Genomic DNA, 24,461 nt, shown 5'->3' with positions numbered 1-24,461 from the left:
AAGCAATAGGATTTACAAACATTTAAAATTTTAATTCGGTAGTGTTTTTGTTGCTGTTTAATTTGGCTTTTGCAATCACACCTGCTTGGCATATGATTAAAATAGACAGAAAATGAATGCCCAACACATTTGATGGCAATGCTCAATTATGATCCCCGTAACAGAATCGCTTCTAGAGAGGAAGTAGAAAAGATTTTTTAAATTTACAAGTACTAAAAGACTTTGTTCTCCAAATTATTGCTAAGCATAATCTAAAACACTAAAAATATATTTTTTTGGTCTCACAGAGGGATTTGCAGAGCAAAGACAGCGATGTGCTGCTGCCCACCTCTCTATAAATCAGTGGGACTGTGCAAACTGTTAGATTATCAAGATCAGTGCTTTCTGGCACAAGATTCCTTCTGATTTGGTTAATTCGGCCAACAAGGTTTCTCCCAATGCAAAGCGTTAGCAGAGCCTCCTTATAGTATAGTCTCACAGGAATTATCTCTACTCTGCTGCACAAATTCACCGCACACAGGGCTTCTTTGTGTCCAAGGTCATTATAAGCAGGTTCCCCTGTAACAGGTCCTCTGGGAAGGCTCACACCTAACATTTTCCAATCCCCTCCTCATAATTCGCATGACTCCCAGGATTCATCAATAACAGCATGCCCTGGCTTTTGTTTTCCTGTTTGACAAGTGACTGAACTTCAACAAGGAAGCCATTGAAAGAAACCAAAATCCTCCTCTCTCCACTGCTCATTAGAGCCTTCTGAGAAAGGACAGAGTGCCCTCAAAACCAGTGAGAATGTACATAGGAGAGCTTGCGGCTGGGGGTGCGCTTTAAACGTCTAATAAGCAACAGGTACTTGTCCAAGCAATAGGTACAGAGCACAGCGCACAAAAAGTTGAACTTACGTCCCTGTATCGCAATGTGGCATGTAATCTCAGCAGTATTTTCACAGTAGTCTATCTCTGAAGTCACAATGAAACTTAACTGGATGTTAGTAGCACTGAGGTGCATACCCCAAACAAGTCCTTGTACTTTTGTATATTTCTGCACAATTCAGAGGTTATGTGGACAGGCAGACATGCAACAACACACGGTATACCAACCCCATTGGCGGCCGCCATCTGCACTATTGTTTCTACTGCCGATTTATTAAAATACCGCCCATCTCCACCAACCACCAGTGAGGATCCCTGGCGATCTTTTAGGTCTACAGAAAAGAATATACTCTGGATAAAATTTTCCAGGTAGCCTGGCTTGGCCTCGAAACAATAGGTTTTCTTCCGTAATCCACTAGTTCCAGGTTTCTGGTCATGGTAGGGAGCTGTAGCAAAAGTCAACAGAGGGAGAGGACCTTCTTCCATTTTCCTGTATTTCCAAAAAATCCAGTCATCAAAATCACTCATCTTTCATTTCCACCACTTGGCTCAGCGAGGGTATCCAGAAAGCAGTGAAGAGTTCCCGTACAAACTGAAGCTGCAACAGTGTCCTCTGAGCAACTAAAATAGCCGTCCTGTCTGGACAATGGCTTCAGGGAGGAAGCGGGCTCGATTCCTTGTTGTGGTCGCCCCTTGTGAACGCGTTCAGGGCCACCACCCACCCACGTCCACACACAGAGCAATCTTCAAAGTTGTTTTGATGAGGACACTTCTGCTCACACAACCAAGCCAAATACCCTTCAATTATTTTTGCCTCATATCCCGTTAGGGTGGAGATAGCTCCTCAGGGTGCTGCGTGCAGCAGACTTCAGTTACAAACACCAGATGGCTGCCAGACTCCACTCTCCCAGCCCAGGCAAAGACAGCCAGTGCAGACCCAGGAAGCAGGTTGTGAATAAGACACCCTGGTGTGGCTCCCGCTGCTCCTGACACCCCTTAAACCAGAGCGTCTCTGGGCAGTCATCACCGAGAAGGCCATCTGAAGCTAAAGTTGTCCCACGCCATCTAGCGAGTTAAAGGTCAATCTTAAAATGGAAGTGAGGAATCAGTGACCTCTGGACTTCTTACATCACTGTCACTTTGATACCCAAGTGATTTTTTTACTTCCCACATGCAATTCCAGTTAAAAGGGGGGGAAATCATTTAACAGAACACATTTATTCACTGACCACAAAGGATTTAACAAAATAGTATTCAGTTCTAGAAGAATAGACACCTACAAATATGCCATGAATGGCTGGCAGCTTGGTCGGTTCCTTGAAAAGTGGGAACGAAGATGCACCAAACCCTTGAAAATGTAAGCAGAGGAGAAGGGGGGGAAGTATGTGTTTTGAGTGTACGAGGTTTGACCAAGTTATTATTTAGAAAAATACTATAAACGTAAGATTAAATTTTGTGTTTTAATTTTCTCAGTTTCAAATAGTCTTGACTTTTAAGAAAACATTTTCAGTGAAACAGTTTAAGTCCTTTGCATTTGAAGAACCTAAAATGTTTCGAAACATACTGCCTGAATAAATTTGATATCCCACCCCATCTGATCCCTGAGACTGTATTAATAATCTACTTAAATGCATGCATGTGTGTTCTTTATCTGGTTCAGCAGAAGTTGTGAATTAAGCTCCCCTGTCAAGGTTTTGGCGGACTTGTTAAGGATGCTTAAAAAGTAAACCAGGACTAGTTACACCACATGTCTGGAGAATTTGACATGCACTGAGGAGTCAAAGTTTTCAAGAAAAAAAGTGAATAATCTTTTAACAAACAAAATCTGAGTATTTTCCAGATTTTCAGTAGGGTCTGAAAGCGAGCTACTGCTGAGAGCAGCAGGCTGCTCTCTCTGAGGCATGAATGCCCGTGTCCGGGTCTGCTCTGAGCAGGACCAGCAAAACCAACAGCACCCTGAGCAGAAAGCAGCTACCGGCAAGGGAGCCTGTTTTCCTTCCAATGACACATGGGGCTGGTCCATGTGCAGGGGAGACCTGGAGACATAACATTTAAACAATTCACAAGACACAGTTATCCAGTTGAAGACCAGTTGGCCAAAAGACAATGACTTTTATAGCTTATTTTTGCTCATTATAGTTTTTAAAACTAAAATTCTTTAGGAGTTAACTTACAAAGTAAGCTTGCTCTATTAACAGTTTACACACCCACTGTTTTTCAACTTACTACAATGCATTTTTTTAAATTCATATTTTTTAAGTTCGGTGCCCAGTTTCCTCTGGTTTTAGATAGGCTTGCAAATTAAGCCAGCATATGTATCTTGACATATTTAATAATAGATGCAGATTCATGAAATATCAACCCAATAATCTTTTCATTGGGAAAAACAGAACAACCAACCACATAATTGGTAGTTTTCTGAATGAGGTCTTGAAATCCCAGGGTAGGTCCAGGGATACTGGGTCACAAGGGTGCCCCACCGCCCACACACTCCAGCACGCTCTCTGCTGGTGGTCTGCCACCATCCCCATGACGCTCTTGCCCAAGTTAGAGCTCAAAGAATCACGTTTTGTTGGGTTTTTCCTCCACACATTTATTTATTTCATTTATAGCTTGTGGTTTATTGATTCCATAAAACGAGAAATTCTGAAGAATCAAGGCATAAGTATACAAATTCAAAATAGATATATTCAACACAAAAAATATACACATAAGAGTGGGTTCGTTTGCAGCATGAGCTCCAACAGATCTTGTTTCAAAGGATGGTGAGCGCTTGCTTTGTTTCCTTGAAGACCTTGTCCACATCGATACCAGGAAACCTCAGCTTATTGGTGTGTGTTCACGGGCACCAAAACTTGTTTCTTAAAATATTTTTTCACATTGTAACTGTTGTTTCTAGAATTAAGCCTACTCTTGGGCCTCGTGCCAGTTTCTAACGATCTGAAAACTGACTGATACAGAAAGTCTTCCAAATGTAAATATTCTGATTTTCAAAGGTTAAAATAATGTTTCTAAAGCACTTATTGCAAACTTAATAATAATGGCGCTATTCCATTTCTTAACTTTCCAAATACTTGATATGCCACCTTGGAGTTCATTATTTGTTTGCTTCTTCATTTCGAGATTTTTAAATGTACCACCCCAGTTGGTCATCTTCATATTGAAATAATTATTTAACACAAGTGGGAACAGAGAGCAGTGTGTGAGCATTCAGAGGTCATATATGTCTATGGAAAGAGGTCACTAGGTAAACCCAGGGTCCCCTCTTGGATGGAATATCTGTGTGGGCACAGGTACATTTCACTTCCCTGCATATGAGCCAGCTGTACAGCCAGGCATGGACTGGGGAAGATTCCCATCTCTCGTGGCTCTCGCACACGTCTATGAACACCCAGCCATTTAAGTGCACCCCAATCTAAGGCTCCAAGGAAAGAGTTCTGTACCCAAAACAGAGAGCAACGTTTTCAGCAACTACTTATGTCTGTCCTGGTGTTTGTCAATATGCAAGCCCAGACCAAAAAAGACATAAGCCTTGCCCTAAAAAAGCTTCTATTCTAAGAATGGGCCTGAATCATAATTTTATGGCCACTAAAATACTCAACCCCATATAAAAATATTACCAGAAGCAGCAATGTTAGATGGACTGTGAAGTGTGGTAAAAAAAGGAGAGGCATTAAAAACATTAAGCTCCCGCAGGCGCTCGGACTAAGTGGGGCAGCTATTAAGAAGCTCATTTGCTAGAGTTCTCCAGCAAAGGTTGAACTCCATCTTCGGGAATGTTACTGTCGAGCATAGCAAACCCAATTTGGCCTAATGAATCCGCCTGCATTGCCAGTACTCCTTCACAATGACACAAATTACATTTAAACCATATGGGGGACTTAAGGATGACTCCCTTCAGACAAGGAACTTTCATACTGGTCTTGGGTCCAATCAATTTCACGATGGCAGAGTTATGAACTCCTTCGCTCCCGGCCTCGCGAAGACTCCAGCCCCCATTCTGATCAGCAAGGATGCCTTCCAAGTAGAACACGGAAGACACGGTGGGCTTGCCAAGCCTTTATTCATTCTATCTTTCTTTGTTTCTTTCCGTCGATAAATACTTATTGGATAGCTAACTACCATGCTGCCGGGCTGGTGCGAAGGTTGAGCCCAGAGCCTAAATAGATTCACCTCTTCATACCAAAAATCTCTTTAGCAAATGCCCCAGGAGTAGGCATCGAGGATAGAACTGCTAACCCTGTAGCTAGGCACAAGCACTGGAAAGAAAGCTACTAATTGGGCTAAAAGCAGTAGGAATCATCAGATCAGAGGCCCTGAGCTTGTGACTGGCTGCAGGTGCCTGCCCCTGACTGCTTGGGGTGGTTGAGCCCAGTGACAGGACACACAAGCTGGGAAACAGTCATTCATTTCTCCAATAAGCAAGCATGTGCTAAATGCCAGCCCCAGGGTAGGCACTGCAGGATAATGGGAAGACCATAGGTTTAGGAGCCAGACACATGCAGGACTCAACCCTTTGACTCTAAAATGTATGAGAGGTACAATCTTGGGCATGTTACTCAACTGAACTGAGCCTGTAAAATGGGGATAGCTCTCAAGGCTGTTCTGAAAATTGAATCAGGAAACATTCGTGAACATCAGTACTGTGTCTGGCACATAGCAAATTTTCAGTAAATGTGTCCCCTCACCCTACCGACTCTCAGTTTCTTCACCCCTAACGTGGGATAACAATGCCTGCCTCACAAGGTTTTTGTGAAAATGACCTCACTGTATGTCAATGGAAGCCTCTGTGAACTACAAAACGATGTAAAATATGAAGAAATGTTTTTCACATTCTGGGCAGGGGAGGGAATAGTAAAAAAGGTGGACAGACCTTTGTTCTTAGAAGATCATACCAGAAAGGAGCCACCACAGCACGGTGGCGTTGGCAGGGCCCCAGAGGTGCGTGTACAGGGCTATGGCTCTCAAGAGGTGAGATTGGAGAAACAGTTGGGGTAAGGATTATAGAGTCTCATGAACCACACTGAAGTTTATTTTGTAGGCACCGGAAGCTATGGACATTTTTAAGCAGGAAGAATGTAAACTCATACATTTTTTTTGGAAAGTTGAGTGGTTCTGGAGGTGCACTGAATAGCTTAGAGTAACAGAGACTGGAAACAGACTAACCAAGGATTGCAAAAAGGACTCCTTCCTCAGCTGTAGTGGCGCTGAAGGATCCCTTCCTCACATGGTCAGTGTGATCCTGCCCAGAGCTGCTCCTCTGCTGCCTCCTACACCTGACTTTAACTCTGAGTCCTTGGGCCAGGTGAGCCCAGTTGGGTTTTCTTTTGCTCTAACATGAAGACACTACCCAAACATCTCTCTTTCCTCTGACCCCTTCTCCACATACTGTCTTCCACTCATTCCCTCTCTTCTCTGAAAAGTGGCCCCCCCACCCCAGCCCACAGGTCTAGGTTCTTGGGGCCATGTTGCTACTACAGGACTCTGATATCAGACCATGATCTCCAGGGGTGGGCACCTAACCAAAGCTGGATCAGCCATACTTTCTCTCCCAGCAATCTAGAACCAGGGTACTAGTCAGATTCAGTCCTGTCATGAGACTCTCCATAGAATTGTGACTGATGGCTGGACAGTACATGAGGATACATGTGGAGGATCTGGATCATTTAGTCATCTCTAAGAGTTTTGGGCTTGATATACGGGAAGAACTGGAAAAGAATTCAGAATAGATTCAAGCAGAAAATAGGTTAGGTGAATCTTCTCAAGAGGGTAGGGTTTTCAGATTCTTGAGACATGAGAATCAGGGAATGTGGTTGAACACAACCCCTTAGAACTCCCAATTGGCACTGCTGTTCTGGACTCCTGGAGGTTGCGGCACCACCAGCTGACAATGTCACCCCCAATTCAATGGGAAGGTAACTACTAATTGCTTGGGTGAGAGAATGGTTTGAAGTGGGCATTTTTAAATATAGAAAGATTTAGAATTAAGTATAGACCAGAAGAAGTAAAGCAAATTCATAGTATACAGAAAAAAATAAATCAAACTTATAGTATTATTATGTTTGTAACAAGTTTGGAAGAAAATCTAAGTATATTTGGTACTTTAAGTACATGAGCACATCTGAGATATTAGTTCAACAGATTAGTCTTGTAAATCTAATTTATAATGTGTAGTTGAGTAACTTATTTTTACTTATGATTTTAGGTTTAAAGGGGTAAGAGAATTTTACCAAAATTAGAAACATTATTGGAACACTCAAGAAAACTTTGAATGTACCCTATTTTTAAGTTTAAATCAGCAAATGCAGATGGTTTGCTGTAATATTTCAGGGAATGGACTCTAAGGCCAGAGTGACAGGTTTGGAAGCCCAGCTCTGCCAGTCACTAGCTGTGTGAACTCAGACAAGTTACTGAACCTCTCTGTGCTTCTATTGCTTCATCTATAAGAATGGAGAATAGCAGTTCCCCTTAACCTCACTTGTTGCAGTCATGATTGAATGAGGTAAGATACAGAAAGTCCTAAAACCACGCTGATATAGGATGCCCTGCACAAGTATCTGCTGTTATAATTGCTAGATTACATAAAACGACTTGAATACTTTTAAAATTTTGCTTGTTAGACAAAGAACTTAAGAAATAAATAAATATATTGTATTTATAAGCTCAAAATATTTATAGGAGTTTGAAGAAATGAATTTATAGCCAAGATATTCTTTCTCTCTCTCTCTCTCTCTCTCTCTCTCTCTCTCTCTCTCACACACACACACACACACACACACACACACACACCAACTTATATTACCAAGTGCATCAGCAGAGAGAGGAAAATGAAGCAGAGTAGCAGCCTGGGTTCCTCCCATCTCAGGCTCTGGTGAGGCCCAACTGGCTTTCAAGAGACCCACCCTTGGCTTTCAAGAGACACCCCTCTGGGCTGATGATATAGTCCTCTTGGTAGGTCACTGCATTTCTGTCACTTTCACTGTGTTGAGCAGGGCTCTGTAGGGCTGGCTCCTATCTGCCAGCTCTGAGTCAGGCTCTACCTGCTGCTGTCCCACCCGGGGAAGAAGAGGATGAGAAGAGACCCCTTCCCTTCTTCTCTGAGCAACCCCCGTCAACAGCAAGGAGACAGGCAAGAGTACCTCTTACTAGGTGGGTGACCTTGGGCAAGGCACTTCTCCTCTGGGTGCCCCAATTTTCTCATCTTTAAAATGGGATTGAATCCCTAATCAGTTTGGCTCGGTGGCTAGAGCATCAGCCTGTGGACTCAAGGGTCCCAGGTTCGATTCTGGTCAAGACATGTACCTTGGTTGCTGGCACATACCCAGTAGGGAGTGTGCAGCAGGCAGCTGATCGATGTTTCTCTCTCATCGATGTTTCTAACTCTCTACCCCCCTCTTGTCCTCTCTGTAAAAACACCAATAAAATATATAAAAAAATAAAAAATAAAAATAAAATGGGATTGAAAATAGTACCTACTTACTAGTAGACTCATTGTGGAGACCATTTCACAGCACATACAAATATTGAGTCATTGTATTGCACACCTAAAGCTAATAGAACGATATATATGAATTACACTTCCTTTTTTAAAAACAACACATCTCTTAAAGACAGTTTATAAAAATAGTACCTATTGCATTGGTGTGTTATGTAAAGATACGATGAGTTAATAAATGTCAGGAGCTTCGCACAGGCTGGTTCTAGGGCCTTATAAGCCCTACATAAGTGTTAGCTTTTATTACTGTCCTGAATCAACCTGAGAAATGTAGCTGTGCTTCATACCTATGAGTGGGTATATGCATTTTAACAGAGTTAGGAAATGTTCTTTAAAGAAAAGGAGAAATTACAGTCAACCGTGAAGAAGGTACAAGGCCAGAAGAATTACAAGGGCTAGATGGCTTAGAGCTTCACAGAAACTCAGGTTCAAAAAGACTCCTGGAGCATATTTTGAAATTAAAAACAAAACAGCTGCCTCAGAGCATGTACATCCTTTAGCATCCGTCAGTCTGCTGTCCATCTGTGTACCCATCCATGTACTTGACAGATACTGCATACATGAACTTCCTGCAGTCATCTCACCAGGCACCAGGCACCAGGCATCTCGGGAGGATGACAGGCTCAAGTTCTCAAAAAACTTTTGGTCTAAAGGAGAGATAGGTAAGTCAACAAATCATTTAAAAATGGAGTAAAAAGTGCTAACCTGTGAGTTTGCAAGGGACCTATGAGCGCTCAGAGGAGAGATAAATTATGGAAGGTATTCCCCTTCTCTACAAATGTCAGTCTGGATTTGTGTGGTTAAATCTAAAAACAATCTTGCTAATTTGTTGGTAAACAACAAACCTAAGGAGTAGGTACTATTTTCTTTTTTAACTCTCTTTAGGATGTGGCATATATATATATAAACATAGAGATAGAAACATCAATAATGAGAGAGAACCATTGATCGGCTGTCTCCTGCATAACCCACACTGAGGATCAAGCCCGGGCATGTGCCCTGACCAGGAATCGAACTGTGACCTACTGGTTCATAGGTCGATGCTTAACCACTTAGCCACATAGGCTGGGTAAGAGATGCATTTTGCAAAAAATTGAGGTATATTTCTTCAAAAAAATTAAAAATGGAACTCCCACTTGACCCAGTAATCCCACTTCTAGGAATATATCACAAGAAATCAGAAACACCAATCAGACAGGATATATGCACCCCTATGTTCATACAGCACAATTCAAAGATTTGGAAACAGCCTAAGTGCCCATCAGCAGATGAATGGATTAAAAAAACTGTGGTACATCTACACAATGGAATACTAGGCTGCTGTAAAAAAGGAGTTCTTACCATTTGCAACAGCATGGATGGACCTGGAGAGCATTATGCTAAGTGAAATAAGCCAGTCAGAGAAAGATAAATATCACATTATTTCACTCATTTGTGGAATATAATTAACAACATAACTGATGAACAAAAATAGAGCCAGAGTCACAGAAGCATCGAACAGACCATCCAACCTAAGAGGGAAAGTGGGTGGAGGAGGGAGGTCAGAGATCAACCAAAGGACTTGTATGATGCATATAAGCATAAACAATGAACACAGACAGTAGGAAGGTGAGGGCATGTGCTGGGGCAGTGGTCGGCAAACTCATTAGTCAACAGAGCCAAATATCAACAGTACAATGATTGAAATTTCTTTTGAGAGCCAAATTTTTTAAACTTAAACTATATAGGTAGGTACATTGTTATTAACTTAATTAGGGTACTCGTAAGGCTTAGGAAGAGCCACACTCAAGTGGCCAAAGAGCCACATGTGGCTCTCGAGCCACAGTTTGCCGACCACGGTGCTGGGGGATGGGAGCAGCTGGGGAGAGATCAATGGGGGAAAAAGGAGACTTATGTAATACTTTAAACAATAAAGAATTTATATTAAAAAAACTGAGGTATAATTCACATATATAATTCTATTAGGGCTTAGTAATCCCTTTCATACGTAATGCACATGTGAGGAGGACTCCTATTTTATTAGAAACTATAGGCCTGGTGCATAAAATTCGTGCACAGGTAGGGTCCCTAGGTCTGGCCAGTGATCAGGGCCGATTAGGGCCTTCTGGCTACTGGCTGGGGCCTTACTTCCCTGGCTGCCCACTGCCAGCCGGGGCCTTCCTTCATTCTGTGCCACCCCCTGGTGATCAGCACACATCATCGCAGCGGTCTAACTCCTGGTCTCCAGGTCAAACTCCTGAGGGGACACTTTGCATATTAGCTATATATATATATATATATATATATATATATATATATATCCATCCAATATTAAACAATTTTGACCTATAGAAACAACAATTTATATGGTTCATATAACATTCACATTCATATATATATATATATATATATATATATATATATCTTATTTTCTTTTTGGAACATCCTCAATACAATTTTCATTTAAATCCTTTAGGAATATTCATTTGGAGCTAACAGAATATTTTCCTTCTTCTGAATATTACCAAGAACTATGTACATATTAAAATCCCCTAGTAAAATCAGGTCTATCCTAAAAATTCCTTTATTGTTAAATCATTCATGGTTATATGTTTCCCTCTTGTGGTAGGAAATGGAAAAAACAAGCAAGCATTCCCACAGTCTCACAAGGGGGCACACGAACCGGCTCCAGCCACATTGCACCATGCTAGGGCGCCCCTTCATCTGGAATACAATGAGAATCATGCTCCCTGGAGTTTTGTGGCAGACAGTAGTTGGCCCTCAAAAAACTCATAGATATAGACAACAGAAGGTGGTAACCAGAGGGGAAGGGATTGGGGAGGACAAAGAGGGTAGAGATGGTCAAATATATGGTGACAGAAGGAGACTAGACTTGAGGTGGTGAGCACACAATAGAGCAGCGGTTCTCAACCCGTGGGTCACGACCCCTTTGGCCCATGGTCGGCAAACTCGGCTCGAGAGCCACATGCGGCTCTTTGGCCCCTTGAGAGTGGCTCTTCCTAAGACTTAGGAGTACCCTAATTAAGTTAATAACAATGTACCTACCTATATAGTTTAAATTTAAAAAATTTGGCTCTCTCGCCGAAACCGGTTTGGCTCAGTGGATAGAGCGTTGGCCTGCGGACTGAAGGGTCCCAGGTTCGATTCCGGTCAAGGGCATGTACCTTGGTTGCGGGCATATCCCCAGTAGGAGGTGTGCAGGAGGCGACTGATCGATGTTTCTCTCTCATCGATGTTTCTGACTCTCTATCTCTCTCCCTTCCTCTCTGTAAAAAAATCAATAAAATATATTTTAAAAAAATTTTGGCTCTCAAAAGAAATTTCAATCGTTGTACTGTTGATATTTGGCTCTGTTGACTAATGAGTTTTCCGACCACTGCCTTTGGCAGTCGAACGACCCTTTCACAGGAGTCGCCTAAGACCATCCTGCATATCAGATATTTACATTACGATTCATAACAGTAGCAACATTACAGTTATGAAGTAGCAACAAAAATAATTTTATGGTTGGGTCACAACATGAGGAACTGTATTTAAAGGCCAGAAGGTTGAGAACCACTGCAATAGAGTACACAGATGTCACGTTACCAAGCTGTACACCTGAAATTCATATAATGTTATTAACCGATGTTACTCCAAATAAATATTTTTTTAAAAAGATAGTCTCAGCACACTGCTAGAGCATTAATGTATTACCAGACAAGTACTGTGGCCCAGTCCTCCTTATAAATAACTTTTTAGATTTGCTAGGCTAAGTCTCCAAGATTCTCCCTTCCCATTTGGGGGTCATAAGATGATTCTAAGGCTGTGTCTTAGGCTGGCCTGTGTAAAGCGAGCTCAGGGGTTAAGGACTCGTGTGGTAATAACGCATCATGCTGCAGCCACTTCCTCCCTCCCTGCAATGCAGGAGCTCAGACAGTACTGTTTTAAAGTCTAAGTAAGTAAGCCCTTACTTCCCACAATGGCCTCTTTGTTTTGCCTGTGCTGTTCCCTCTGTTAGAATGTCTCCACTTTTTCCTGGCTTCCTCTTTGTTATCCTTCAGGGCCTGGCTCAAGTGCATCTCCCCTGGAGACTTCCTCTGACCACCTCTCCATGTGTCTCTCCAAGGGCTCTCAATGACACCTCAGGAGGCACCTGTCACACTATTGTAGCGCCCACTGGGTGACGAGCTCCACAGAGAGTGGGAGACTGCACGCACAGTGTATGCCCCAAATGCACAGCACAATAGAGAGCAATGAGAAAATGCTCAGTTATGGCTGATGAATGGAAAGCACCCCTTCAAATACTGTTCTGGAGAAGTTGCTGGAGCAGGTAGATTCAAGCAACTACTTACTAAAACCGCTACCCTAAGACCCTTGTGGGCAGACCTGGGATGCAAACACCAGACACTCTGATTAGCACTTAAGCTAGTCAGGGACAATTCTGCTTATTTGGGGGCTGGTCACGGTGTCCTTTTGAGATGAGACAACTAAGTATCAGGCAGATAACATACTATTGAAAACCTAAGGTTATGCAGAACAGGTCCCCGACCCCCATCCCAGGCCCCGTGCATGAAACGCTCCCTAAACAAAAGACACTTCTGTGTGGAATCTTACAGGCTAACAGGTGTGGAGCATCTTGATAGGTCATGACACAGCTGAGAAGAAGAAAAGTGGAACTGAGAAGGTGCAAGTTGGCTGGGGGGCTATCAGCAAAGAGAATTTTAAAGGGTCTGTATTTCCCATCAAAATCCCCACTGCCCAGTGGAGCACCCCGCTTATTATGACTATGTGTGAGGCATGAGGCTAGGTAACTTCCTATGCCTTGTCTTATTATTTCCTAAACACACCTCTATGACATAGTATTTTAATTTTACCAGTGAGTAAAGAAAAAAAAACAAAAACTGTTCAGGCAGTTTGCCTAAGATGAATTAGCTAATAAACAACAGCATATCCAGGAATCAAACTCAAGTCTGTCTGACACCAAAGTTATACCCCAATGAAATTCTAATGTAAAAGAAGTGATTTTGATGTCCCGCTAACCTCAAAATGGTGTGATGGCTTTACTTTTTGGTTACTCTTTAGCCATCTTCAGATTTGGACTTTGAGAGATGCCAGATAAAAACTGCATGTTGAGATTTGTTTTGGCAGGAGGCTGACATCAGTCCAGTGGGGTGACTTTTCTAGAGCCATTTCAAAATAAACATAACAACTCACCTTTGAGTTGCACCTTAGAATTCCCCAAACCTTTGCATGCCCATTGTTTAATTTTCATAAAACACTCTAGTAGGGCAGATATTAGAATTAGTCCCATTTTACAAGTGAGAAAACTGGGTTTTAGATCAGTTAAGCAAAAAAACATGATACTGCACAGTAAACTGTACAACTGAGATTTGAACCTTTCCATTCCAACCCCTCACTGTGAACTCAAGTTATTTGGTAAGATTCAGGGAGCCCCCAAGTGGCATGTCTTCCATTTGGCATTATGTCAAGAGTCTACAGAAGCATCGTGGATCATGGAGTTCTGAAATCTTCTTGCCAATTATTACCATTGGTATACTTTTAAGTAGGACAACAAAGGTATTAGCGATATGTATTAAACTTGCCTCCACCCTCACTTCTCTCTTCACCAAGTTTTCTCTGATTCCTCCTTATCATTATCGTTTGCCTAAAAAATCACCTCATCTGAGAAGAGAAGACATCCTTGTTCTTCTTTTCCCCTTCAAAGTGGAGCTGGGTGCCTCTCCACTGTGTTCCCATGATTCCCTGAATAGCTCCTCTCATTTAGTTGCAGTGGGTTGAATGGTAGCCACCCCCCACCCACCTACCAAAGATATATTCCACTCAGAACTTGATCGTGTGATCTTATTTGATAAAAGGGTCTTTGCAGATGGAATTAAGTTAAGGACCTTGTGAGGAGACCATCCTGGAATACCCAAGTTGGCCCTAAACCCAATAACAAACGTCCGTAAAGGAGACAGAAGAGGAGAAGATGCACAGAGAAGGCCACGTGAAGGTGGAGGTAGAGACTGGAGTTAGGCAGCCACAAAGCCAAGAACACCTGGAGTCACCACAAGCTGAAAGAGGCAAGGAAGCATCCTCCTGAGAGCCTTTAGAGGCCAGCCCTTTGATTTCAGACTTCTGGTCTCCATGACTGTGAGAGAATACATTTCTGTAGTTTTAAGTCACTCAGTTTGCAGTCATTTGTCAGCAGCCAGAGGAAACGAATACACTAGTATTCACGCCATATCTTTGTAACCACCTGTGGATGCTCCTCTACTAGCATGAGCATCCTAAGGCTCTGTCTTACTTATCTTTTACCCCCAATCATCTCACACAGTGCCTGGAGCATAAAGAGTGCACAAAGGTGCTCAATAATGCTGTGGACAGAATAAACCCATGCAGCCCAGGAGGTTTGCATCAATGCCTGCAGACATTTCTTGTGGCTTCCAGTCTGGAACATGACATCAGCCAGGGCCCATCCTCATAAGCTATCCATCTTCAACTACCCACTGCTAGCTCATGACTCCAATGAGGTGAAGGTCTGACATCAACGGGCCTGTAACTGAGACTTACGGCAACTGTGGACCTCTGCCTCGCAGGTCAATTTCAAGGGATACTGTGTGGACCAAGACAGGGCAGGACATCTAGGTGGTGGTATTGTGGCAGACACAGAAGGCCCTGCCTCTGCCCTCCGATGGCCTCAGCATTTGAAATAATCATAATAATTGCTAGTCGCATCAGAATCTGCTGTTTACTAAACACCGTGTCAGGCTCTGTGCTAAGTGCTTCACAAATTTTACTCCATCCTCACATGAATCTTCCAAGGCAGATATTATTATTAGTCTTTTTATACCAAATCTACATGCGTGGAACTGGCTAAATGGTGTGGTGTTTTTCTCATGGATTTCATTGCAGAGGGCTTGGCACCACCCGGGCAGCCTGCTCAGAGAGACAGTTTGTCTTTCGTGACAGGCAAAAAGCTTACCCCCAATTCCACCTGAATTTCCTACGTTTTTCCCTTCTGTTTCTTTTTTTAAGTGGATTTCAATTTGCTCCACAGAATGCATTTCTCAAAGTCCTGGGGAGGTGGTGTAACGTGGTAGTTTTCCTACTAAAACCAAAGATCTTTCCCATCTCCACCCAGTTATGCCATCCCAGCTCCATCTTCTGGACTCTGCCACCATGGGACAATTTCTCAGAGTCAGGTGGGCACGGGCTTACCATCTAGGTTTCTATGGCTTAGAGTTGACGGAGCTCTCGTCCTGGGTCAGGGCCATTTTGTTTTAGGAAACTTCCCCATTGTGCACAATTTCTAAGCGCCTAACCCAAGCATGTTTAGCTGTTCACCAGCATGGAAGAGAACTGTGTCCCCAGGCCACCATGGTAGACCGCAGAAGGAAAGTGGAAGCCAAAACATCTCTCAGCATGAACTGTCTTCTAAGACCATCTCGATGGGGCAATGTGCTTGAACGACATAAAACACAGTAACTCATTTTAAAGATATGCCAGAGTATTTTCATCTAAATTAATGTTACCTCCTTCAGCACAATCACCGTGGGAAGCAACATAGTTGTTCAAACAATGCTGACATCGCACTAACATTTCTGGAACTCTTTTTCAGGCAAATGTCTTTACAGTCTGTGGCACTTTCTTTGAAAGTCTTCAGTCATAACAAATGTCATCCTTGGAGAATAGATTTGAACTTTGGAAAGAGACAAAAATTGGTTGGAGCCGTGTCTAATGAATAAAGTGGGTGATCAAATCTTGTTCCATCGTTTTAGGTGAAAAATGAGGCATGACTCTAAAATAATGTGACTGGTTTTCCTAGGTGACCCATAAACCGACTGGCTGCACAATAATTCCCAGAGAGGAGTTTCAAAATGCTAGGAGCACTAGACGCATCGCTGGGATAAGTGTACGGTTCCCAGAATGGTGATTTGGCAGGGTACAATACTAATGTGGATATATAAGTTCAAATATGTTTGTAAAAAAGGAAATCTGATTGCTTACACTCATGAAAATAAAGAAGCTATTCTCCTGGAGAAATTTCTCCTCCTTTTTTGACAGCCTGTCTGCTTTGGACAGGGAGTCTGCTGAGAAAAACCGACTCATCTCATGCAGAAAGCCTTCATTGGCCACACTACCCCCTCGACACAGAGACCCACCTCAGGCTGGGGCAAGGGCTCCTGCCCCGAGTTCCCACAGCCATCTCTTTTCCTTTAAGTATTAGTTCTTATACTAGATAGTGGCGATTGCCTTTCTATGTATATGTCAATCTTCTCCCATTCAGATCCCTTGAGAATGGGATCAGGTTCAACTCTGTGTCTCCATGCACAAGGCAGTGCAGACAGAGCCTGGGACACTAATTCTGTTCTGGACACAAACCCTCTGCCTCTGCTTCTCATGCTCCCAGGGGCTGCGCTTGCTAAATGAACTTCTTCTGCATGGCAACTAAAACTGAATTTATAGAGACCTAGGGTAGACTGGTGGTTGCTTAGTTAGGTCTGAAAGCATAGGGGAGCAAGAGGGATTCGCTGCTAATACATGGGGCTTCTTTTAGGGTCATAGAAATATTCTAAAATTAGATCATAATCATGATTGCACAAATCTGTAAACACACTAAAAATATTGAATTGTTCACTTTAAATGCGTGAATTGTGTGGTATGTGACTTACATCTCAATAAAGTAGTTTACTTTAAAAGCCCTCCACAATGGGAATATTTGTGCCTTGGTTGCTTTCTAAGATGGAGGTTAGAATAAATAATAGGCAAGGTCTCTTCCAAAAATCTACTTCTATATAGAAAATTAAGTTTCTGTCATCTCTGTAAACTATATCACTTGAAAGTGATATCACCAAACTTAAGACAGTGAGGGCTGGTGGGTGTCCCTCAACATCGATGCTCCCTTTCATTTAGCTTGACACCCCCATGTTTAGCCTGACACGTAGCACCCAGAATAACACTGATATTTCCCAGCTTCCCTTGCTGCTAGAAGAGGCCTTAGACTAAGTTTTAACCAAGAGGACACAAGTGAAATTATGTAGTCTCTGAAAGAGGAGTGCCTTTCATCCTCTGTCGTCCCTCCCTATTGGCCAGACCCACCCTATGGGGGTACACAGCCATCTTGGATCTTACAGATAAAAGCAACTCACTATACAAGGCTAAGCTACAAGAGGAAAGAAACATGGGTCCCCTTACACATCGAAGCCACCATATTGGTCCTGCAAAGTCTCCTAGAAAGACCTCTGTTACTATGAGCTTTTGTTTTAGTTGAGTAACTGGTTTTGAAACGGTTTTAGCAGCCAACGGTTATAGCAACCAGTGATCCTCACACTAATAATAAAACTTGGTATTCTGTACCAAAACAGAATCTAAAGAGTGTGGCATCGACATACTTTTTTAGACCATGGCAAAAGCGTTACCACTGCCACCTTAGGAGGCAGACCTCTAGCCAACAAAACCTGTAGCTCTAGGCCAGTGATGGCGAACCTATGACACGCGTGTCAGAGGTGACACGCAAACTCATTTTTTTGGTTGATTTTTCTTTGTTAAATGGCATTTAAATATATAAAATAAATATCAAAAATATAAGTCTTTGTTTTACTATGGTTGCAAATATCAAAAAATTTCTATATGTGACACGGCACCAGAGTTAAGTTAGGGTTTTTCAAAATGCTGACACGCTGAGCTCAAAAGGTTCGCCATCACTGCTCTAGGCAAATGGTTGGGAGAATTCATGAGAGGAGTGTTAGGTGGCTGCTTCTTGCCACAATGCAGAAAGGAGTTCAGGCAAAGATGAGCCAGTCTGCAGGCAGATGTGGTGGTCGTGGCTCTGCTAAAGGGTTTTCTTTGTGGATTGCGAACATTATGGCTGGTGAATGCCCCACTTATAACTCCATATATTCATTGCAAGGGATTTAGGGCACCTCCCCTGTGAAAGTGTGATGTGTTTTATGGGTGGAAAGGAGAATGGGCATGATTATCTGCATGGCCAAAGAGTGGTCCATGGCAAAAATTTCTAGTTGCCTCTGGGATTTAAAGACATAACTACTGCACGGCATATTTTGTTTTCCAATGTGGTACTTTTCTAAGATTTTTTTCAGGATGACTTTGACTCTGCTAAAGTCTCACCTTCCACTCTAATTTGAGACTCCATCATCCCAGGGTTAAAATGTGACTTCCCAGTATTCATTGGATGATTTGCCCCCATTGGCTCCAGGGAGGCCAGCTGGTCCTAGAATTATATTCTACTGGCTCAGTTTTCATTGTTTATTTGAGTCATCAAAGGAAGAAAACCAGTCATGTCTTGATGTAGATTTTGCCTCTTGTGCCTCATGTGATTCCATTAACTGGTTTTAATTCAATCTAATAGCGAGCGAGTGGCTTCAACCTCAGTAGCAAGGTCGGCACACTTCTCCTCTCCAAATGCTCACTTACTTAAAACTTCTCCCAGACTGGCAGTGTCCTCGGCCACTCCCAGGGGGAACCCAGTATTCGGAGCCCAGTCCTGGGGTGTCTGTTCTGTGACATCTCTCTGTCCTAGGAACAGAGGGGGCCGTTCCTAGTCTGTGTTCCTAACTCTGTGACCTGTGACACCTGAAATCTCTGGTTTAGGGAGGAAATAAAGCAATGCATGTGAAAGTACCTTGTAAAATATACAACATGAGGTGTGTTTTAGTGCAGTTAATTCTTATAGAGTATGAAACAAAAATACAGAGTTGGAAGGTGGGGGGGCCTCCAACCTACCTCTTCAACATGCTATGCTCTCTCACATTTGATTCCGCCTCGACTATTCTTTTCTCCTCTTCACCTCCAAGTCTGGGGTAGGGCTTCCCTGCCTCTATGCCTGAATCAGATGCACTTCTTTTCTGCCTGCATAGCCTGCCTTGCTCACCTCCATAATAGCTCTCACTGCACCTTGTAGCAGTTGTTGGTTTGCTGTCTGTAACCCATCTGGCCTCCAACACAAACCTTCTTGACTCTAAGTCCCAAGTGGGTGAGGACTGAGTGGGCTTGTCTTATTCTGGCATTATCCCAGGAGTCAGCGCAGTTTAACTGACGGGTTCCCCGTGAGCTCCCTGCAGTGTTTGAGATCCTCACACTGGCGGGTTTGGCCTAAAAAATGTTCAGTGGACTTAGCAACCAGAAAGTCAGTAATAACCTTGGTGAGAGAAATTTTAATGGAGTGATAGTGAAAGCAGAAGCCAGGTTGTAGCGGGGTGGGGAGTGCATGGGAGGTGAGAAATCAATGATGGTGAACACATACACGTCTTACAAAGATTGGCATAATGGGGGAAAGCAATAGGGCAGTCGCTAAAAGGTGAAAAGGTTTTAGGAACATAATTTTTTAGTCTTAACTAAATGAAGGGTTATCCTAGGATGTAGTAGTTTGTTCTTTCAAGAGAATTTGAGGTTGTCTGAAAACTTGAGCATGAAGAAAAATCCAGACAAGGTCTGGCCCAGAGAGGCAGATGTAGGTTAGGTCCAGTTTAGGTTAGGAGACTACTAGAAACAGATCTTCAGATATAAGGGTCCCTTGGTTCCCGGAAGCTGTGCAAATTCCGTGCTGCGGTCTCAGTGCTGCCATTACAGAGCCTGCAAATGATTTAACCTGCCTAAGCCCCCGTTTTCTCCTTGGCAACTTAAGATGCCCATAGTGGCATCGACTTCACAGGGCTGCAGTAGGTTAAATGAGCTACTGCACCTAAAGGGCTTCTCAAGGTGCTTGGCAAAATGGCACTCTATGTTCATGAGATAAATAAAGTACTATTAAAATGGATTAAAATATTAGAATGAGTTTCACAAGAGTTGGTAAAGGTCAAATCTTATTTTAAATATAGAAAGGAAATTTGGTCTTTAAAAAAACTCGTTAGAAGACGTTTTATACAAGCGAGTGAACAATCAGCCCTGATTTACCTATGCTGTAAATGCGTTTTTCCCGTATATCAGGTTTACTGCAAAGTCTCTCTCAAAGTTTCACCTGTCCGAGTGAACCTGCCCAGTTAAACCAGTTAACGTCCCGGGGGGGGGGGGGGGCCGGGGGGGGGCGCGGAGAAGGAACACGGTGTTGCATTAATTTCCTGAACTGCTTGCACAAGAGCGCCGTTGGGTATACAGTTTCTGTTCCAGTGAAAATTCAGCTCCAGCCCCCTCCGTGGAACAGACCCAGAAGCGCCACTGGGCAAAGACTAGCCTTTGAAAACCCTGGGTCCCAGCAACCAGGCCGTGCAAGGCTCTGTCCCAATGCAAACTGCCGGGCGGAGAAGGAGCCAACCATCCAGTCCGCGGGGCGGGCCTGAGGGCCACCCCGGCCGCCAGCATCGGGCTCGGAGCCCGCGGGGAGCGCCAGTCCCAGACCAGAATAGCAGGCAGCCGGGGCTGGAAGCGAGGGGGTTCTGAGCCAGGCGGCGGCCTCTAACCTTTCCCGGCTCAGGCACCGCACTCCGCTCTGTAACTGTATCTTTAGGCGCAGGAAACGGTCCCGTAAATGTCAGAGGCCCCGGGAGGGGAGGAGGAGCGATGGGAGGGGCAGGAGGCGGAGGCGGGCTCCCCAAGGTCAAGCCCTGCTCCCCCGCCCGCGCCTCCCTGTCCCCCGGGGAGTCGGGAGAGCAGCCCCGCGGCTAAGCGGCCACGTCCCCGCACGCGGCGACCTCCCGGGGCCTCCAGGCCGGCGGGAGCGATCGCAGAGGAGCTGGGGGTGGAGACGCGGGCGGCCGCGCACGGAAGTGGCCGGCACCCAGCGGGCGGGCGGGCGCGCGCGCGGGCGACACCAGCCGCACGTAGCGCACGGCCCCGCGCCCGGGCGCTGGCTGCCGGGGCCCGGCGCGTCCCTTACCCCGTTGGCGGCGGCGATGCGGACGATGAGCTGGATGGCCTCCTTCATGTAGAACCTGCCGTCCCCGCCCACCACCAGGGTGGCCTCCTGCCGCTGCGCCGGCTCCACCGTGGAGATGATACTCTGGATGAAATTCTCCGCGTAGTTGGCGTTGCTCTGGAACACCTTCACCCGCTTCCGCAGCCCGCTGGTGCCCGGCTTCTGGTCCGGGTACGCCTGGGTCTTCACTGTCACGATCTTCACCATGTTGGCGACTGGCTGCCTGGAGCCCGAGCGGACTCTGCGAACCGAGGGGCGGCCGGGGCCGAGGCTGCAGCTGTTCTGGGTGAGGGCGCGGGCGGGGTAGGGGCAATGCCGGCTCTCCGGCCGCGCTCGGCCCTTCTCCTTAAAGGGACAGGGGACAGGGCCCTCCCTCCGCCGCCCGCCCACCTCCCGGCAGATTTCAGTGGGAGGGGAATGGGGTGCGCACACCTCCCGGCCTCTAGAGAAATGGGTGGAGCCTCTCAGATTTGCCCTACTCCCCACCCCACCCCACCCCAACCACCCTAAAATGAAATCCTCAACTCCTCCCGTAAATGGAGGGCAAAGCTTGGGGTAGGGGCCAGGTCATAGGACAAGAACTTGAGGCAAGGTGAGAAAAATACAGAGCATAACGATTTCCTGTAGTTAGGCTAGATCGCTAGAATATAATAATTTTCCAGTAAAGAATTTTCTGGAAACCTGTTCTGAGGGATAAGAGTGCAGCCTTAACTAGATTTTGACTCCTCGGTCTTTGATTCTCTCTCCAAATATTAGGGTATCCGTGTTAGAAAAATAACTCTAAAGGTCTAATTATTCTTACTACTCTCCATGTCACTTTACTTCCATTGGTTAGGGTGGGTATACTAATAAGTAAGGTTTTACTGAATATAATGTTTCTAATCCTTGCTAAAGTGCAGGGGGTCAGTTTTATGCTTACAAAACTGAGATTTTAAAAAAACAAATGGCTTGTCAAGGCCATAGAGATAAGCACATGGAGGAGGCCAACTCACATGGGTGTGGCTCCAAAACCAGGGCTCTTACCATGATTTGCCTGCCTGTCTCGCCAGGTTTGACAACCAGGACATAAATGTACTGGGAGGCCTTGATAAATGTGGGTACAAATATAAGGTAAGGCTGAGTATATTACCATCAAAACATGCCAGTTATTCATGTAACAGAGATTTGGTGAAGAGATCAAGGAGGATTGAGGTGGCCAGAAAGGATTCATGGTCAATAGAGAGTCAGGGAAGGAGACTGGTTTATTGAGTAGGGATCTTGAGTTCAGCATCCCCCTTGATTTGGCAAGAGTGATTGTCTCCTCTGCTTGGTGAAGTAGGAAAAAACGGACTTTCTCCTGCTAATTACAGGTGTGACCTGGGTGAGTTAGTTAATATCTATGGGCATCCATTTCTTTACCATAAATTGATATAAAACCTATCATAGAGAATTGCTGAGAGAATCATTGGGGTTTTGTATGTCCGTAGTTTTTGATCATGGAGACACAGTAGAATCACCCAATACACTTTATAAACTATCCATGCTTCAGCTCCAATCCAGACACATCCAATCATTATCAGTTGATGTAAGTAAATCGCCTGGAATGGAATCTGACACATAGAGGCCCTCAAAAAATATTAGCTCCCCAACCCCAGCTCCAAAACCAGAACTTATTGTTAATCTGTGAATTTGATTATATTTATGCCCTTGTAATAGTTAACTGGTATCTCTTGATCAAGCAGAGAGGCTGACAGACACATGAATGCTGACTCTCAGAAATCAAGTGCTGATATATATGTTCAATAGCTGTTTTGTCAATATAGAAAAATTTTAATATTGTCACCGTAGATGACTTTCAGAGCAAATAACATGAAAACTAAATCCTGGACTGCTGGTAAGGATTTCCAATATTTACACAAAAATTCACAAAGCTTATAGAGTAGTATCATCTTGTGAATTAAGCTCTATAATCAACCCCTTTTATTGGTTAGCGAATTGATAAAATGGTTAATGTAATTAAAGGTATCTAACTCTACAATATGAAAATATAACATAGAATCCCTGAGTCTTAGAAATACCTACTTCACAGAGTTGTATGAATTAAATCAGCTACTGAACATAGAGCTCCTAACACAGTGCTAGTAAGTACTCAATAAACGGTAACTCATTATTATAGAGTGGTGGGCTCAGTCAGATCCCATGCTCTTTCTACTAGTACATTCTTCATTGTCTTCGAAACTAGGATGGTGTTGGGGAGCACACGAGACTTGGTTGGAAAGTTCGTAGGGAGGACATTCTGAGAAAAGGGAAGTGTGTGGAAGGCCGCCTGCCCTATTTATCAGAATTCTGATTTAGGGGAGTGTTGAAGGTGGCGCCCCTAATTATTCCTTGACCTTTCCAAACAAGCCTGTGCATGTGCAGACCCCAGGTGTTTACTGGAATCCTATGCTTAATCCCTGGATGCCCTTGCCTAGAGGACAATGTAAACACATGTGTCCTCCCAAGTTACTCACCCTACTGATTGTACCTAAATATAGAAATTCCAATAAAAGCCTAAGGAGGCAGGCAATCGAGGCAGCCTGGTCACTTCAGTCAGGCCGTCCCTTAGCCTCTCTTTCACAGTAAACTGTGTCAGAGTAATCTGTTCATCTGTCGTTCAGGGGCTGCTGGTCAGCTCTGGCAGGATGGGGCTTTTCATTTAAGAGGAATTGTTCCATACTTCTCTCACCTCAGAAGTTGTAACAATTAATTTTAACTACATAACAAACCACTCTTAAATTTAGTGGCTTAATACAAGCACCATGTATTATTATTGCTCATGATTTTAAAAGTTAACTGGGTGGTCTGCTGATTTGGGCAAGACTGCTGATCTTGGCTGGGCTCCTGTGGCAAGTGGTCCCCATGATCCTTGTCTCCTGGTAACCATGCTTTCCTTGCTGTGTAACACATTACCACAGACTTGGTAGCTTAAAATAACACCCTTTCATTATCACAGTTCTGAAGGTCAGAAGTCTGGGTGTGTTTGGCTGGATTGAGTGCTCAGGAATCAAGGTGTCAGCTAGGGTGGGCTCTGGGAAGCATCTGTTCCCAAGCTCATCCAGTTTGTTGGCAGGATCCATTTCCATGCAGTTGTAGGTCAGAGGTCCTTGTTTCTTTGCTGGTTGTCAACCACAGTCCACTCTCTGCTCCCAGAAGCTACCTGCATCAAGTCCTTCTTATCTTGCAATCTCTAACTTCCTCTCCTGCCATCAGCCAGAGAAAA

At 44.1% G+C, this 24,461-nt stretch overlaps 1 protein-coding gene and 1 long non-coding RNA gene across 4 annotated transcripts in view; one reads left to right on the top strand and one right to left on the bottom strand.

Annotated features, from left to right (window-relative positions):
- PGM1 (phosphoglucomutase 1) overlaps window positions 1-21,602 on the bottom strand; it is a 56,577-nt gene extending 34,975 nt beyond the window's left edge. The window contains exon 1 of one of the 2 annotated variants that reach the window (XR_011470243.1): window positions 21,182-21,512. Coding sequence is in view for 1 of the 2 variants with exons in the window: in XM_070405275.1 (XP_070261376.1) it covers window positions 21,182-21,427 (246 nt within the window). In the remaining variant the exon portion in view is untranslated. Of the gene's footprint in view, window positions 1-21,181 lie in introns of both variants that reach the window. The other variant, XM_070405275.1, reaches the window with a different exon arrangement.
- LOC139003430 (uncharacterized) overlaps window positions 21,233-24,461 on the top strand; it is a 92,988-nt gene continuing 89,759 nt past the window's right edge. For both annotated transcript variants that reach the window (XR_011470244.1, XR_011470245.1), the window contains exon 1: window positions 21,233-21,506. This is a non-coding gene — a long non-coding RNA (uncharacterized lncRNA). The remainder of the gene's footprint in view (window positions 21,507-24,461) is intronic.

Source organism: Myotis yumanensis, unplaced genomic scaffold (genome assembly GCF_028538775.1).
Source record: "Myotis yumanensis isolate MYYU_CA2020_CCGP unplaced genomic scaffold, mMyoYum1.0.hap1 SCAF_2, whole genome shotgun sequence".
In the NCBI taxonomy this organism is placed as follows: domain Eukaryota; kingdom Metazoa; phylum Chordata; class Mammalia; order Chiroptera; family Vespertilionidae; genus Myotis; species Myotis yumanensis.
This window is presented reverse-complemented; position numbering and strand designations above follow the sequence as displayed.